Consider the following 18706-nt stretch of genomic DNA (forward strand, 5'->3'; position numbering starts at 1 on the left):
TTTTAAGAAGCAGCAATGGAGAGAAGGCTAGATTAGAATGAGGAGGATTTGGAAATCCTATTTTAAACCTCTCCATTACAAAAATTAATTTTAAGCCATCAAAAGGTGCAAGACAGAGTACGTTTTGCGGTTTAATGTGAAGGTCAGGGGATAACCATGCATGCAGAGGTAGGATGCTTCTGAATACCAGTGCAGAGGTGCAACAGCAAGAGGGAGTGCACCATCATCTTCTGCTTGTGGGCTTCCCAGAGATATCTGGTTGGCTACTATGGGAAGCAGGATGCTGGACTAGATCGGCTTTGTGCGGTGGGCAGGAGAGAAGAGATACTAGGCAAGGCATACGCTTTGCTATACAATAGTTGCAGGCTCTCTTTTAGGCTATCCTTGATTTTCAAACTTGTTTTATGTACTTTACTATTATCATATCTTATTGTTATGAAGGGCCATACTAAAAAATAATGCATGTATTAGCATTAGTGACTAATGCTAATACATTAGAAGTGTAATAGCATTAGACTAATGCTAATACATTAGAAGCCAAGCATGTCACTTGGTATTCATGGCTCCCTATACCGGAAACAGGGTATTTTCCAGTGGATCTTCAGGGAGCACCCACTGTATTCAGTGGGCATTCTTGTCATTCATTTTAGTACAGCTCAGTCATTAATCCCTTGGGGCTTCCTCCCACCCCCACCCCCACATAAAGCACCCCAATCAGCACCAGCGTAAAAACCTTTCCACAGAGAGAGAGGAGAGCTGGTCTTGTGGTAGCAAGCATGACTTGTCCCCATAGCTAAGCAGGGTCTGCCCTGGTTGCATATGAATGGGAGACTTGATGTGTGAGCACTGCAAGAGATTCCCCTCAGGGGATGAAGCTGCTCTGGGAAGAGCAGAAGGTTCCAAGTTCCCTCCCTGGCAGCTTCTCCAAGATAGGGCTGAGAGAGATTCCTGCCTGCAACCTTGGAGAAGCCGCTGCCAGTCTGTGAAGGCAATACTGAGCTAGATAGACCAATGGTCTGACTCAGTATATGGCAGCTTCCTATGTTCCTATGCACAGCAGGCTGACCTGTGCAACTAACTGCTCACAGCTGGGCAGGCCGGCAAGCCTGAGTCTCTGAGTGTTTTTTTCTAGCAGGCACACAGCAAAATCTCCACACAGAAATACTACCAGCCAGGCAAAAGAATGGAAAAGAGGTGAAGTGAGGGGGGAAAGCAAGCAAGCAAGCAAGAAAACCCCAGTGGGCAAAAGAAGGGGAAAGGAGAAGGGGAGAAGAAAACCCCACTGGGGCAAGAGAAAAGGAAAAGGTGTTTGTGGGGAGCGTGGAATGCAAGAGAGGGAAAGAACCCCACAGGGCAAGAAAAGGGGGAAAGGATAGTTGGAGTGGGCCGGTGCAAGAAAAGGAAACAACAGAAATGGGGGGGGGAGAGCCCCACTGGGCAACATGCAAAGGAAAGGAAACCCTACAGGGCAGGAACAGTCAGTCAGCAATGGCAAGGGAGGAGCAACCAAGCAAACAAATGCCCATGTTAAGAAGGAAAACTTACAGCTTAATCGGAAGAACAACAAACAGCCATTTTCTCTTAGAAGAAGGGCGCTGGCTTCAACTCCTCCTTCCTCCTGTTGCAGCCACCTGACTTCCATGACTGGCCAGAAAAGAAAAGATGCCAGTCAAGCTGTCTGGGGGCTCCCCTAAGCATCGCCCACCGCCCCGGGAAAAAAGTAAGTAGATAAATAAATGATTGCCACAGCCTGTATTTATTGTTTTTAAATCTTTTTTTAAAATGGGGAGGAGGGTGAAAAAACATACACAGGCTGTGACAATCAGCCTGTGTACTTTTTCTCGGCGGTGGGGGGGGGGGGGTGCTTAGAGTGCCCTGCTTGAGTGGCACCTGTTCTGGCCAAACATGGAAAGGAAGGGGTTTTACTCTTCCAATAAAGTGGCTTTCTCTCATTCTTCTAATTAAACTGTAAGTTTCCCTTCTTAACAAGGACATTTGTTTGCTTGGAGTGGGGGGAGGTGCACCCCCCCACACACACACTCCTGGCTTTGGGCCTGATCCAGCAAGGCTCTTCTTATGTTCTTATATCCAGCCAGTGGAATGATCCTGGTGCAGAAATAATTGAAGATCACACTTCTAACAAGGTATACCAACGCTTAGGAGAGACCGATTAATTTCCCTTCTTCCTTGTGCCACTGTCCCAGCTAGAGGTCTATGTACCAGCCACTTTCAAAGTCTGGATACTGGGTTTGATGGCTGGTCAGGTTTGTCCCAGTGCAACTGTTCTTTCATACAGTGGGTCTGGAGTCTGGGCAGGTCTAGGCACCGTGGGACACGTGCCCTGGCATCATGTCAGGGCCAGTTGTTAATAGTTTACATTCCTGGTCTATTCTGGGAGCTGAGTTGCCAGCAAACTTAGTGTGCTGTGAACTTCGATCCCGACCTTACAGTTGCATCATGTTGCACAGATGCTTTTTCCCAGACAGCCATGTTTACACGTTGCCTCTGTCTCCAGCCAAAACCAACCATCCCAAGAACCTTAATCCCACTTGTCCCTCAGGTTTTGTTAAAATTAAGCCTCCATCATATGAGCAGTTCCTTGAATGTCAGCAGAACGGTCCCTTGCCAAAGCTGTATGCTGAACCTCTCCAGGTGGTGGACTCAGCATCTCAGGCCTTGAGTTCAAATTCCTACACAGCAGAAGCAGGGAAACCTTAAAGGGGAATGTTTCGCCTCCTGATAAAAGGGCCTGGTTTTGGTTTTCAGCGGCTGATTCATGGTTAGACTAATATTCATTGCCCCTGTGGTCAGCAGCATACAGGGAAAGAAAACCCACAGAAATTCCCAACTGTGTAAATAGTTGTAAGGGTGTAAATCCACCCTTACCCCCCCCCCCCAAAATAAATATCTGCATCAAGGAAAGCTGAATTTTGTGCTACATGTGTCACATACAGCTGCCTTTGCAGGGAGAAGGCAGGATTCATCAGACAAGTAATGAAAGGAGGAGGGGTCCTCTTCCTATATAGGTGGCCATCGTTATTCAGAGATTCCGTTCTCGCCTACAATAGCGGATAACAAAACTATGAATAACGAGACCTTGAGTCTATGGGAGTTGGGGGGGGGGTAAGGTTCCAAAGCCTTGGAAAATGACCCCCCCAAAATCACACACACCCCAAAAAGAAATCCAGGGGGGAAAGCAGAAATAAAGATGGAGCACAGCAATGTACCTTAGCCACTTCAGCTCTTCCCCTCTCCCACTCTCCAGGTGCTCCAGCAGTAGTCCCCACCAACTCCAGAAGGGTGTAATAGTGAAATTTCCCCATCCTACAGTTGCAGTCCAACACTTAGCAGCACAAACCCCTGGCCTGACTGGTTGGCAAGTTGGCCAAAGAGGCACCACAAAATTCAATCCGCTTCAAGTAGACACACATGGGGGAGTTCCTTCACTCCCTGCTGGAGCTGGTGGCACTAAATCTCTCTCTCCTGTCTCTAGCCTTCAGCAGCAAAAATCAAGTTTAAAAAGCAGCGGAGTTCCTTCACTCCACTGCTGGAGCCCTGCCAGAGAGTGATTTTACTTTGGAAGGGCAGATGTGCATTCACGTCATCCAGATTTATGTACAAGTCCCTGCGAGCTATCAGGGAGCACTCCATACACAATTCAGGTTTTTCATTGTGCAAGTAAGTAAAAACTTTGTTTTAGTCATAAACCAGCAATACAACAAACAATAAAACAAAAACAATAAGATAATCATGTAAAATCAGACTACATTAATACGCATTTGGCATATTATATAGCAATATTGGCCACAATATGGATAACATCCGGGTTAAGGTTAGTAAGCAAATAGTTTAAATAAAAATCATCTCCACGACCCAGAAAATTAATCAAAAGTGGGGCAATTAATTGGCATCTTATGTCCCTGCAATATTCACAATTCAGGAAACATGAGCAGTTGTTTCAACGTGACCAGATCCACAAGGGCATACTCTGAATGCATATGGTGTACCCTAAAATCTCCCATGGAGTACGGCTGTTGGTAGAACACTTACATGAGCAAGTGTTAGAGCTTGTCTAAACTTAGAGATTAAGATACTACTTGAATATGTAGCAGGCCTAAGCTCAGTGCCTTGACTTCCTATGTAAATGTCACTCGGTAACTTTGCATGTTCCATCTGCAACTCCACGTCCTGGATGCGTTGCAAATTGTGCATTTCAGTTTGTGACTCCTGAGGAAGGGACAAAGTGCTTTGGACTGTGCGTCCTACCACCTGTTCTCTTGACCCTTGCCCAACTTGGCTTATCTCATCTGATGGTCATATTATCAGAGAAGGTCTGGTAAATATGATAAATGCTTCTCTGAGGGAGGGCAGGATGCCTCCTTGTCTTAAGGAGGCTATTATTAGACCACTTTTGAAGAAAACTACACTGGATCCCTCCGAGTTAGCTAATCACAGACCTGTTTCTAATCTTCCATGGTTGGGCAAGGTGGTTGAGTGGGTGATGGCCTTTCAGCTCCAGGCAGTTTTGGATGATGCAAATTATCTAGACCCAATTCAGACTGGCTTCCATGTGTGCTATGGAGCTGAGACTGCCTTGGTCAGCCTGATGGATGATCTCCAACTGGCTATCGATAGAGGGAGTGTGACTCTGCTGAGCCTTTTGGATCTCTCTGCGGCTTTCGATACCATCGACCATGGTATCCTTCTGGATCTCCTGAGGGAGGTGGGATTGGGTGGCACTGTTTTACAGTGGTTCTGCTCCCACCTCTCTGGTAGATTCCAGATGGTGTTGCTTGGAGACTGTTGTTCTGCTAAGCAAGAACTGAAGTGTGGAGTCCCACAAGGCTCCATACTGTCTCCAGTTGTTGTTTTTTTTAACATCTACATTAAATTGCTGGGAGAGATCATCAAGAGATTTGGTGCTGGGTGTTATCAATATGCTGATGACACCCAGATTTTCTTCTCCATGTCGACCTCATCAGGAAATGGCATATATTCCCAAATAGCCTGTCCGGAGGCAGTAATAGACTGGATAAGTGATAACAAACTGAGGTTGAATCCAAATAAGACGGAGGTACTGACTGTGGGGGGCTGGGACCCAATCTGCCTGTTTTGGATAGGGTCACACTCCCCATGAAAGATCAGGTACATAGCTTGGGAGTGCTCCTGGGCCCAAAGCTCTCCCTGGTTTCTCAGGTTGAGGCGGTGGCCAGGAGCGTTTTTTATCAGCCTTGGCTGATAAGTCAGCTACGTCCATTTCTAGAGGTGAATTACCTTAAAACAGTGGTACACAGGGCTGTCTTTAGGGCATGGCAAGCAGGGCAACTACCTTGGGCCCCACTCTTTTAACCCCCATTAGAATTAACTGTAAGGGGGCCCTGCACTGGCTGATTTGCCCCGGGCCCTGCTCCCCGCCAGGGCTCTCTAAGGACAGCCCTGGTGGTTCATATGCTGGTAACCTCCAGACTTGACTACTGTAATGCACACTACGTGGGGCTGCCTTTGTACATAGTCCAGAAACTACAATTAGTACAGAATGCAGCAGCCAGATTGGTCTCTGAGACAACACGAATAGACCACATAACACTGGTTTTAAAAGAACTGCACAGGCTGCCAATATGTTTCCTGGTGAAATACAAAGTGCTGTTTATTACCTATAAAGCCCTTAACAGCTTGGGTCCAGGCTATTTAAGAGAGCACCTCCTTTGTCATAAACCCTGCCACCTGTTATAATCTTCTGGAGAGGTTCGGTAACGGTTGCCACCAGCTCGTTTGGAGGTGACCCTTGACCGGGCTTTCTCTGTGGCTGCCCCAGGGTTTTGGAATATGTTCCCTGCTGAAGTTGTTTTCAGGAAGAACCTCAAGACCAGAGGCGCTGTTACCGCTGGACTTCGGGGCCAAAGTCCAGTTCACCCCCTGGGGGGCCCCAAATCCTCTTTAGTTCATCCTGGGCGGTGTGGCTTGTGCCCTCAGTCATCTATGTATTAAAAAATGATGTTTAACTTGCAGCCGGTGGGAGGGGGGGCGGGGGCCTCCAAAGGCCTTTGGGTCCAAACTCCAAAATTACCTAGGTGCACCTCTACTCAAGACTCTCCTGTTTCCGCAGGCTTTTAATTAGAATTAATTTTAATAATTTAAAAAACTTGTTTTAATAACTATTTTATTCTATTTTTATTGTGTCATGTATTTTAATCTGTGACTTTTATATATTTTAAATTTTGTACATTGCCTAGAGATGTACATATCAGGCGGTATAAAAATATGATAAATAAAATAAATAAATTTTCCTGATTCATCTCCAGATAAAAAATTCCACTTTTTGCACTGGGGTTTAGGGCAAATTCGAAATATCCCATATGCCCCATAACTCTCAGTATTTCATTCCCCCTAATCCCATGGTAAAGCCTGCTGTCTGGGAAAGGCCCTGAATTTAGCGGCACACCATCTCTCTCTCCAGTCTCTGGCCTGCAGAAGCAAAAATCAAGTTTAAAAACCAGTGGAGTTCTCTCACTCTACTGCTGGAGTTAGCGACACTCCATCTCCAGTCTTCTTCTTGGAGCACAGATCATAGAGCAGAAGCAGGTCCTACAGAATCGGACCTGCTGCTGCCATTGTCATCATAATTATCCTCTTCCTCCTTGAAACCATGGAAAGTGCTGGTGTCGCTTTTTCTGGTGATGACTCCGCAGCTGGAGGTGGTGGGTGTAACTACCATCGCAAAGAAGCTAGTGATGGTACTTTGCTTGGTCTTTCTTTACAGAGCCCGGTAGGTGTCCTTCTAGGGTTGCACAGAAGCCTTCACCTGCCTTTTGATGCTGCATTCCATCATGGGATAAAGTTCAAACAAAGTTGCCTGCCAAGGCAGTCCCCAGCTGCAGGATCTCAGAGAGCTCCTTTGGGCTTGGGGAGCAGCTCTTCCTCTTTCTCCTCTTCTTCCTCCTTCTCGGGAGCTGCCTGGATGATCTTCTCCAATTCTTCCTTTGTGAGCTTCTCCTGATGGGACTGGAGGAGTTCCTCTACCTCATGTGGCTTAATAACTTCCAGGCCTTCTCCACCAATGGTGTGCTCAAGGTTGGTGATCCTCTCCACCTCATCTGCTCAGCTACAGAAGGAACAGCTGCAGCAGCAGATGAAGAAGTAAGTGCCTCAGGCCACAACTTCTTCCACACATTCCACGTGTGGGATTTGATCTCTGCAAGGGATGCTGTGATGTTCTTAGTGCAGTCCACGATGCTGTAGCTCCTCCAGCAATCGCTGACCGACAGAGAGGGATTGGCTTCCATGAGATCCAGCATCCTACTGAAGGTGCAGCAAGTGTAGTAGGACTGGAAGGTTGCAATCAGACCTTGGTCCATTGGTTGGATCAAGGAGGTGGTGTTGGGCAGCTAGAAGGCGATCTCCAGATACCTCTGCACCTCATGCAGAAAGCAGTTGTTCACCCAGTCAGAGAAAACCACTAAGGTCACCCATGCTTTACTTTGGCTCTCCAGCAGACAGGAAGCTGGTTTTTATTCTTCCCTCTCAGGGCACAAGTTTTTATTCTACCCTTTCTGTGCTCAGTACAGGAGCATGGGCTTGACTACTTAGTCCCCTGCAGCTTTGCCACACACCAGCAGAGTGAGGCAGTCCTTGGCTGCCTTGAAACTGGGAGAGGTTATTGCTTCCACTGTGCACTTGCTCATTTTGACTGTGGAGGAAGGAAAAAATTGTACAATGATGTACAGTACAGTACAGTATTTGTGCCAGGCAATTGTGCCCCCACCCCACCCCGCCATTGATAAAGGACAGGATAGGACTGTAACTGATAATTAAAATCAATTTAGAATGGATGCTTAAAATCAATTTTTAATGGATACAGTATAGTATTTAAAATCAATTTTAAATGGATACTTGAAATCAATTTTTGTGGGTACTGTACAGTACGTACTTAAAAAGATTTTTAATGGATAATTAAATTTTAATTGCTATATAAATTAACTAGTTTTACAGTACACTACTATAATTAATTTCCAAGATTAAAATTAATTTTTATTTAAATATTTATATTAAAAAGTAGAATTTCATTAAAATTAAATGTATTAAAGTGATCCAGTACTCTAATTAGCTTCTTGCACAATGCTGCAAGAAGCTCCTCCAAGAAAGGCTCCACAGAAAGACACAAGAAGGCTCCCAACGTTCTAGGACAGGCCTGCTCTACTTTGGGCCCCCAGCTGTTTTTGGGCCACAGCTCCTATAATCTCCAGCTACAGTGTTCAATAGCCAGGGATTATGGGAGTTGTAGGCCAACATCTACAAGAGGGCCAAAGTTGAGCAGCCCTGTTCTAGAGGATTGGCTCTCTGAGGACACCAAAGGCTACTCAAGGCTACCAAATACTCTCAAATCTATCTTTTAAAAGCAAAAAGCACTCCAAAACCACACACCAGATCACTCCTCCGTCCTCCTCCATATTCCTCTCACTATCCACAAGCACGTGCAGAAAGAGCACAACCAAATATGTTCAGATGCGCATGCTGAAAACCACAGATACACAAGACTGGTCTACTGTGAATACTGAGTTTGGGTATATATTTTCCAGCCGTGGATACGTGGAACTGTGAATACCAGAACTGTGAATAATGGGGGGCACCTATATTCTCTTTTTATTGACAAAAAAGCTGGAGAAGAATAACCAGAAAGCTGGAAGTGGCAGAAATTTTTACTGCGTCATTATGAGAGGGAATAAAATCACCAAAATGGCTCTCTATGTTGGAGAATACGGTCAAAACTCATGCCAAAATGGTACAAACATTTTGGAGCTGTACATAATTTTGGAGCCTGGACCTAAAGGCCTTTTGGAGTTTTGGGGTCTTCCAGGGTGCAATCTCAGTTCTGCAGTACACTGAGTAGGGTAGTGGAGGAACCTCTGTCTCTGTCTCGGGGGTCTGGTTGGTCGTTTACTCCTCTTCTGAGGACTCTCCAGGGTCTCTGTTGAGGGCGTCACTGATGCAGGCACAGCTGAGATACTCGCTGCAGACAAGCTGTGTGCCCTCACAAGGCAAATGAGTGGCTGATGCTATCAACAAAACAGTCTACCAGGCCATGGTCTGCTACAGGGTCAGGTTGGCTACATTGTCTCTGCTTCCTAGTTGGAACTGTACAAAGGCAAGGGACAGCTGGCTGGGTTCAGCTTGACCTCTGTTACTGACAGTGAGTCCTTGGGGCTGGGAGGCCCCAAACAAGTTTTACAAGTCAGGGACCAACACAAGTGAACATGTGCAGTGGCTTTTTGCTTCTGTAGGACCTTCCATAGGTCTTGTGACTATGGATGGTTTAGTATTTGCCCAAGTTGCCTAATAACATAAGAGCAACTCTACTGGACCAGACCAAAGGTCCATCTAGTCCAGCATCTTGCTTGACATGGTGGCCAAACTGATGCCTCCAGGAAGCCCACAAGCAGTTGTATCTCACCACACTTAGGTTGAAAAAGGAAGGCTGAGTTTAGAACTGGATTGCAATGAACCATTTTCAGATAAGATCAATTAAACATATGGGCGAATCCATAGAAAACGTCAACAGATTTTAAAAACCAGTTGTGCAAAATAAACCCAAAAAAACAACCACACTACTCCCATCTTTACCCCCATTAAACCAAACCTCCATGGATTCTGAGATCACAAGAGCCTTCTTCCTGTATAATCTGTTGGAGATATGCACCCACCTCTGTGATTTAAGTAAAACTGTAATAATATGGACAATCTAGTACTTTTGAGAGAGTCCTACCGATCAATCTGCTTCCAGAGTTTTAGGTTGGATGCATGCACCCATGTCTTCTAAATGTAGCCCTGAAAACTCTCTTGTAGTTTTGCCAGACATCAGAGCTGTTTGGGAGTGACTGATCTGGCATAATTGTATCTTAATATTCAGTATTTAAAAAGATGGAAATGTCATTTAGCAGGCTTGATCCTGCAGCTCCAGAGTACCTCAGCAATAAGAGGGAGGACCCATATGTCAAGTTCCATAAACCAGGACTGTCAACACCTGATTTACCTCTATCACACTGTATGTGATGATATGGTAATGAATGTGTATCCATTTTAATGGCATGTGTGTAGAGAGATAGACAGATAGACAGATAGATTAGATATAGCACAGTCCAATCAAGAGAAGCATTTTTCATTCCCATTTATTTCAAAGGAGTATCAAGCATGTACTTCCCTTTCTCACATTATAATCTATGGGATACAGAAGTGTAACTATGGCTGAATTGAATCATTTAAATAATAATAATGTTATATATCACCTCGAACTTCATTAGAGGAGGTGGCATATAAACTGAATCAAATGTCAAATGATTCACAATTTGCTCCTCTTTCCCAAGTTTCACTGGCATCACTTTACAGTGCTAGTGCCTCTGCCTTTAAGTTAATCACAAGTGGGGTTGTTCCTAATGTCTTTTCTGTTGCTGCTGTACCCGCAACCTCAGCTACCATGGGATGTGACAAGGATTGTCTCTCCATCACAGTCAGCCAACTAGGATGTAACATCAACCATTACTTCCAAGTGCTTCTATTTAGCAACTCCCAATAATCTCCACATTCTACTCTGGGGGGTGGGGGTGCGGAAAGGAGGAATCCAGATTTCATGACAAGATTATACAAATCCTGTAGCCAGCATTATGTAAATGAAGTTCATCTGCATAGGCTCCTTAATTTGCACCATATATTCCACTTGTGGAATTTAATAGCAGGGAAAGGTTACAGAACCTACTAGCACCTACAGTACTGAAACCAGAGCACTTCCAAGACTGCCGAAGCTGAAATCTGCCACTTCATTGAGGGACCTTGCCCACCTGACCAAAGCTTAGCTGATGTTTCAAACTGCTGGAACCTTGAGGGATGCGGTCATGTGGCACCTGCCAGACATCACAGTACAAAAAGGGAAACCAGTTGTGACGTATGGACACACTTTCTCAGCCTTGCTAATCACCAGACAGCTTATCTGCAGCAGATAAGGACTTTGTGGCTTCTGAAAGATGGTGATTCAGGAGAGATTCATTTCAGAAATCCTGTCTTACATAACCAGTGCCAGGCGCATTACCCCACTTCCAAGTATCCTGGGGTGTGGGTGTAACAGTGTGGGGGGCCCCCTTGGAATGAAGTTTGATCTCTGCCCATTAGCATCTCCTCAAAGAGCTACTAGCTTTAAGTAATATGCCAAACGAGAGACACAGGTAATGCGCCTTTGCCCTGCTTAGTTAACCGCAACCTAACTCCAAGCTGGGATTTCAAGCCAGCACACTCCCTCTGATTATATACTAAGTGATCACACGGTACATTTTTATTAGGTGTACACTTAACACGCTTTACCTGCACACCTAAACATGTGAAGCATGGCTCCAAGCACACTCACACCTGTGCACATCTCAGGGAGCTGGGACTAGCTGCATCTCCTTGTCAAATATACACTCCGTGACAAATGTCAGGCATTTAGCCCTGCAATGTATGAAAACAGCCCCCCTAAGGCAATGCTGGAGGGAAACATTTCTGCAGACTCTATGCCCAGGAGTGGGCGGATGTCTGCTTTGGACCCCTATGTTTATGTCCCATCCTTCTTTGTATAGACCCCTTGCTTGCTACTGGGAGCTCCCTAGTGCACAATCCTAAGCCCAAGGTATGACTCTGGGTGCATAATACTCCCAGCTGCTGTGGTGTGCATGGCCCAGCCAGAGGTCTTGCAAAGCACTTCACATTTTTGTTGCTCCCTGCACCACCACCTTAACTCTGACCATGCTTTACACCAGGCACCTTCTCTAGGATAATGCCAGAGCCAAAGGCAAATTCTTGTCCCCTTCATCACCCCCCACCCACTACTTTGCTGTTTCACCCACCTTGGGTCCCTCTTCCCTCCAGGCAGTGACATTCCCCCCCCTTCTCCGAGTGCAATCCTCACCCTTTTTGCATCATAGCTAGTGGTGTTCCCTTTCCTCAGGCACCTGTTCCCACCACAGGGAGCCTGTAGTCCCCCTTTGCTAATCCCCACCTCCCTCCCCAGCTGGAGGAAACCTCCCTCATGGGCAAGCCAGCCAATCACAGAGGCACAAAGGGCAAGGCCAGGCTGGCTGAGTGACAAATGCTGAGGGACTTGGCTGGGTGACACTCAGAGAGCAGCCAGTCAATGAACTGAAATCTCCCGAGTGAGAAACATCTGCCTCATCTCCCGGGCACCAGCAGCAAGCCCTGGCCACAAAAAGCAGGGAGAGCAAAGGGAGACAAAAGAGATCCATTCTGTCCTTCTGGACCCAGGGAGGATTGCCATCCTGAACGCTAAGATGCAAACAGCCGGAACATAGCACAGACAGAACTTTTGAACTCTGGGCATCATTGCTAGACTGCATGGCAACAAACCACCTCCTCTGCTTGCTGTCTACATTCCTCAGGTTCTTCATGGCTCCTACCTACAGCCTCCAGTGTAGACAGACTCCCCTGGCCATGCTGGCCCTCCTATGGGCCTCTTTGGCCTGGATCGAGGGAAAGCCTGCATGCCCTTCCTGTAGGATGCCCCCTCTGGAGCCCAGTGCGGAGAAAGCCTTCCTGGTTGAAGTGGCCAAGAAGCAGATCCTACAGAAGCTGAACCTGAGTGAGAGGCCCAACATCACCCACCCTGTGCCCCGTGTGGCTGTGGCCAACGCCCTGCGGCATCTGCATATGGGTAAAGCCCAGGTGGATGGACTTGGCCACTTCTCCAGCTGGGAGAAGCCGGAGCTGGATGAACAGGGGTATGAGATCATCAGTTTTGCAGAGACAGGTGAGTTCTCCCCAGCTCTTTCAGGCACATGGCCCTCAGCTTGCATGTGCTGGTACAGGGACCATGAGTCCCCCAGGCTGTCAACTCCCCTCACTGCACGCAACGCCAGTCTTGAGGGGTAAAGGCTAGGGGTTACTCCTTGTGCTGCTGCAGTTTCTTACCCATGAGAGCACTGAGGAGAGTCCAGCCATGTGCTGGAAAATATTAGGGACAAGGAACATAGGAAGCTGCCATATACTGAGTCAGACCATTGGTCTATCCAGCTCAGTATTGTCTACACAGACTGGCAGTGGCTTCTCCAAGGTTGCAGGCAGGAATCTCTCTCAGCCCTATCTTGAAGAAGCCAGGGAGGGAACTTGGAACCTTCTGCTCTTCCCAGAGCGGCTTCATCCCCCGAGGGGAATATCTTGCAGTGCTCACACTTCTAGTCTCCCATTCAGATGCAACCAGGGCAGACCCTGCTTAGCTATGGGGACAAGTCATGCTTGCTACCACAAGACCAGCTCTCCTCTCCTAGGTAAGAAGGGGTAGTGGTACATGTGTAAAACACTGGCTAATTGCTTACTAAATCTAGCTTCCGTTGAAGAAAGGCATGTGTGTTTTCAGAAGGTTTAATAGAGATGGTAGATACATAGTTGCTTGTGTTGTACATACTTATGCACTATCATCCCTCTTGACAGGTTTTCCAGGATTTTGAGTACTTTAAAAACCTGCAAACCCTGTCTGATCTCAAATGACCATGGGGCACAGTACATGTGCTTGCACCCCAGGACAACAATAGCTCTATTATACCACTTACATTTCCCTTAAAAACACCTGCCTGTTTCCAGCCTATATTCTACTCTATTCTGTCTTCTCTGCTTAAAGTGCAAGATGGGGCAGGAGAACTAGGAGCAGCTTTTAAGAGATGGGGCCAATGGAATAAGGCTGGCTACCTTGGTATGAACACGAGCTCTGTGCCTTTAACTGCTGTGTGATAGGCAGAAATTAACAGGCAGTCTTTCCAAAAGGTGATGGGGAAAGCTTCTTCACCTACTGATTTCTGCCTGTCATTCACTATCCATCAAAAAATGGTGGCAGCTATAGGAATATCCCACACCACTGTGTGGCTTTCTCTTGCTTGATGCTTAATTTATTAAGCTGGTTCACACGATTCTAATTAAGGTGGGAGATTCATCCTACCCAAGTTCAGGAGCAGTGCATGCTCCCAAGTTTCTGGTCGTCTGTAAGCAAAAAAAGCAAGGTAGGAGGGGGAAGAAGTGATTGTCTGCTAAGCTGCAGCAGGGTCAGAGGGCTCCGTCCTACCCAGCAGCTGTACCCAGATTTTTACTGAGGCAGGACGAAAAGCCCTCCAATCCAGCTGCTGCTTAGCAAATGATCACTTCCTACCTTGCTATTTGTCACAGATGATCAGAAAATGGGAGCACGCACAGCTCCTGAATTTCGATAGGGCATGTCTCTGACCCTAATTAGAATTGTGTGAACAGCCCTACTTTGATCTCTCTCCATCTCTCTGACCTTTCTGTGTGTCCCTTGGGACCTAGGCTTTTGTGCAGCCCCCCCCCCCCTTCATCTCAGTGGAGCTTGCAACAGAAGAATTTACAACTGAACTGTGCTCCACATCCTGTCTTGTTCCTAGTAGGCAAGTGCAACTGGCCATAGGAATTCCCTAATGAGAGCACCCAGATCTCATGACAGAATTTTGGGATGGAATTGCAATCTATATCAGGGGTTCCCAATGCTGTTGGACTGAAACTCCCATTAGCCCCAGCCACAATGGCCTTCGGGGATTCAATGCTCAGAACCCTGATTAATATGATTCCAGCATTAAATGACCTTTGCTGCCACTGCATGGTGGAACTCCATGTGGACCATGGTGTTGTGAATGGAGTCAACATGTGTTTGGCTTCTTGGCCACCCAAACTGGGTGAGGCTAGTTTATCATCCTTCTGGGCAAAGTGTTGCAGGGTTCGATTATATGTTAGAACACACTCAGGGGACATATAGATGAGTTCCTCAGGAAAGGACAGCAAAGAGTCATTTAGTACCATGGAAATACATTTGCACAATGCCAATCAGAAGCAGGGGGGAAATAGCAGCTGATATGGAATCAGGGTGCTGATAGAAGAGCAACTGGTGAGAATGATTATGGTTCATTGAATAGATTTTAATTTCAGCATTGCCCGCGTGTACATTGCTTTTGAAGTTTATTTAATTATTAATTTTATTTAAGATAACTATACCCCGCCCCCTCCTCCAGTACACTACTGCTGTTAAATTGTAAATCTATTCAGGCAGGACTTGCCTTCCTACGTTTTGTACAAAGCCTTTTTAGGTGCTCAACAAACAAAAAAGAATAATTATGCATTATTATCATTAGGCATATCCAGGTTCAAATATTTGCTCTGTCATTAAATCCACTGAGAGTCTTGCGCCAATCACTATGGTCAGTTCCACATGTCAATGAGCACCTGAGGTTGCCGCAAGTTGCCACAGCCCTGGGACCACGCAGGAACCCTAGTTCCAGTCATAGTAACACTATGCTGAGATTGGGCATGTCATATGAACACGCCAGTCTCAGCATATCGTACCCTATCTGTGGCACAGAATTCGACATCTGTAACTTTGAAGTGAGGGACAGATGTCCAGTTCCATACTGCAAGTAGGGCTGGATATGCTGCAGCACGCCCAATCTTGGCAGATGGTTACTGTGACTTGAGGCAGGGCTCTGAACGCTGCTTGCAGCCACCTCAGGTGCCACATTGCATGTGAAGCCAGCCTATCTGTTAGCCTAATCTATCTCACTGGGTTGTTCTGGGGGCATAATACAAATGTCACAAACAAACCCGTAGAGAAGACAAAGTGCCTCGTGAACATATTGTTAATATCAAAGGAAAGACTCTGGTTCAGGTACAATTAAGTAACTGTTTGGGGACAGGGAAGGTTGAGCACTGCTGTGAGAGGGATATCACTGCCAGAGCCTTTGGATGGATAGGGTGGTATAGAAATGTAATTAATTAATTAATTATGTAATTAATTAATTAATTAATTAATTAATTAATTAATAACCCTGACTGTTGTAACCTCCACAGAACCTTCAGGACTACTAAAGTTTCAGATCACCCACACCAAAGGTCAAGTCATGCACATCCTCCAGGCCCAGCTGTGGCTGTACCTCAAGGCCCATCGAAACATCACGATACAGATCTACCTGGCAGGACCTCAGCGGGTGTCATTGGGGGAGCAGCAGCTGGAGAGCAAGGGTAGTGGCTGGCAAACCTTCTCCCTCATGCCAGCCATGCAGAGCTTCTTTGAGCGTGAGGAAGCGGCCCTGCATCTGGAGCTGCAGTGCAAAGGCTGCCAACCCAATATCACAGCCTTGGTGACCTCCACCAGCAGCTCTCAGCAGCCCTTCTTGGTGGTTAAGGCCAAGATTCAGGAGCCTGGTCACCGAGTAACTAAACGCAGCCTGAGCTGTGACCAGAACTCTGATGTGTGCTGTCGAAAAGACTATTACATAGACTTTCGGGACATTGGCTGGAATGACTGGATCTTTAAGCCAGAGGGCTATCAGATAAACTATTGCATGGGTGAGTGCCCCGTGCACCTGGCTGGCGTGCCTGGTATGGCAGCCTCCTTCCACACCACAGTCTTCAACTTGGTCAAAGCCAACAATATCCAGACTGCTGGTCGCTCATGTTGTGTCCCCACACAGCGACGTGCCCTTTCTCTGCTCTACTTTGACCCCAACAGCAACCTGATCAAGACGGACATTCCTGACATGGTTGTCGATGCTTGTGGTTGTAGCTAAGGACAGGATAATGGCCACAAGGAAACCTGAAAGGGGAGGAGGAAAATATGTGGCAATTTCCCTCCACTCCCATTAGACAGTCATGGTGCTCCAGTACAAGTTGGGAGCACAGTGCACACTCTCTTCAGAGAGCAACAGGGATTTCTGCATAGGAAAGCAGACCATAAATCATCTTGCCTTCCTCCAAGTACCATAAAGCAAAGAAAGAGGACAAGGCAAAGCGAGGACAGTGTCTTTCAGGCCTGCAATGCTGTTTGCATTCTGGTCTTCCTCTGGGGGTGGGCAAGTGATAGCCCTTCTGAGCCCCCACCCTACACCCCCCCCCCAGTAAATTCGGTTTGTAGCCTTCATGCTAGGACAGATGCCACTTGGGGGAAAGTCAGCAAAACATACCACCACCACACCCGGAGTATGGAGGCCTACAGACACAACACACACCTACCTATCTCATTTCGGTTCCAAGGTCCAATTTTGATGCACTCAGATTTCCAGAATATAATTGGAGAGAAGTCAAGAAAGTTTACCACTTCAGACCTGACCAGTTGGATACATGGGGACAGAATTATGGGTGTTTGGCTTGAAAGGCAAATTTCAATGGTGCATATTGTTAAGAATCTCATTGTTTCTCAGCCATTGATTGAGAACCACTCTCAGTCATCAAATCTCATTGTTTCATAAGAATCTCAATGGTGCATATTGTTAAAAATCTCACTGGACTTGAACTGTGTTCTAATCTGTCTCCTCCAATGGACCAAGAAACATTTTACTTGGGAAAGCCTGCACTTGGGTATGCATAAAAGGGGGAGACCAAATGTCCAGTTGGTAATACTGACATCAAAAGAGCTCCTTGATACTGTTTTGCCTTTTATATTTTTGTGTGTGTTTATTGCACATATATTAATGTATATATCTATATTATTATATTTTTGAATGACATCCAAAATAAAAATGTGTTTTTAAAAATGCAGTAATGCTGTAAGAAATAAGTTTTGCTGGAAAACTGGCGAGATTTTTTTTTTTTTTTAAGAATGAAAATTAGGCTCTAGAAGCAGACATGCTGCTTCCACAAGAATCCACTTTCCATGTCAGCCAGCTTCCTTGCCAGCCAGGTGTTTTCTTTGTTCACTCCCTCAGAGTGAGAGAGAGAATGAAGAAGATAGGGAGGGGAGAGCCAGGTGGCTTTCAGGAGCTGGGCAGCTTGGATTCTCTGAATCTGTCCACCCAATTATAGCTCCACCCCTGATGTCAGTCTATCAGTAGCCATCAGTCCCAGCTCTCCTTCCTTCCTCTGCTCCCTCTACCCACTACCCCACTTCTGGCCTTCCTCCTGTCTTGCAAGCAATCTTGTGTACCAGTAGTTCTCAATTTGGGGATCCCAGATGCTGTTGGACCAACTCCCACCATTCCCAGCCATAATAGTATTTGGTGGTTGTGGCTGGGAATGATGGGAGTTATAGTCCATCAACATCTAGGAATCAAAGTTTAGGAATCCCTGCTTTGTACTAACCATAACGCCACCTCTCTGGTTTTTCAAGCCAGGCAACACACACAAACGTGCTGCCAGTAAGTCCTGACCCTCCATTTCTTTGTCCCCATAATTTGGATTTCTATCATACTGCAGATATGGATGATATAGTATGTTGCCAGGAAGAGCAACCGAAAACATTCTGGTTTGGTGGTAACGGAGTGTGGGTGGGTGGCTAGAGCATCAGTGGATATGGTCCTCTATGAGCATGGGTGTCAATGGGCTATGTGTAAGTAGCCAGAATAAATGTGGGGAACGGGTTCTTAAGACCAAGGGATTTGGGTCAGGCATCTATCCAGATGACTAGCCCAGATCTAATCCTGGATTAAATATCCTGATTAATGATGTGGAACTTACTCAGGATTCCCACTGCATGTGGGTTCTCACCATCACAGTGATGCTGGTCAGTCCTATTTAATCAGGTTTAACACAGAGAGATGCACCAAGGTAATTCTGGAGCCTGGACCTAAAGCCTTTTGAACACCCATGCCCCTCACCACCGTGGCAAGATAAGCTGCAATGCAATGCACTATTTCTTACACCAGGGCATGCTCAGGGAAAGCTGGGAACTTTTTTTTTTTTTTTG

The 18706-nt window shown here is 46.3% G+C and overlaps 1 protein-coding gene across 3 annotated transcripts; it reads left to right on the top strand.

Annotated features, from left to right (window-relative positions):
- The first annotated feature begins 1090 nt into the window (after positions 1-1090).
- LOC128346085 (inhibin beta E chain-like) lies at positions 1091-17562 on the top strand. 3 transcript variants are annotated; one of them, XM_053298976.1, is made up of 4 exons: positions 1127-1720; positions 6761-7137; positions 12417-12784; positions 15877-17562. In XM_053298976.1, exons 2-4 carry the CDS (start codon positions 7058-7060, stop codon positions 16593-16595), a joined length of 1167 nt encoding a protein of 388 aa, XP_053154951.1. In that variant the 5' UTR covers positions 1127-1720; positions 6761-7057; the 3' UTR covers positions 16596-17562. The 3 variants fall into 3 exon arrangements, with proteins under 3 accessions (XP_053154953.1, XP_053154951.1, XP_053154954.1); XM_053298978.1 differs by lacking the exon at positions 6761-7137 and having other exon boundaries at positions 1091-1194; XM_053298979.1 differs by lacking the exon at positions 6761-7137.
- Positions 17563-18706: the final 1144 nt, after the last annotated feature.

This window comes from Hemicordylus capensis, chromosome 2 (assembly GCF_027244095.1).
Source record: "Hemicordylus capensis ecotype Gifberg chromosome 2, rHemCap1.1.pri, whole genome shotgun sequence".
NCBI classification, from domain to species: domain Eukaryota; kingdom Metazoa; phylum Chordata; class Lepidosauria; order Squamata; family Cordylidae; genus Hemicordylus; species Hemicordylus capensis.

Excerpts from the sequence above, each read along its gene's own strand:
- LOC128346085 (XM_053298976.1), top strand. The coding sequence starts at position 7,058 with ATGGTGTGCTCAAGGTTGGTGATCCTCTCCACCTCATCTGCTCAGCTA. Across the intron at positions 7,138-12,416 it reads CTGCAGCAGCAGATGAAGAA|GTTCTTCATGGCTCCTACCT; the intron begins GTAAGTGCCTCA and ends TACATTCCTCAG. Across the intron at positions 12,785-15,876 it reads CATCAGTTTTGCAGAGACAG|AACCTTCAGGACTACTAAAG; the intron begins GTGAGTTCTCCC and ends TAACCTCCACAG.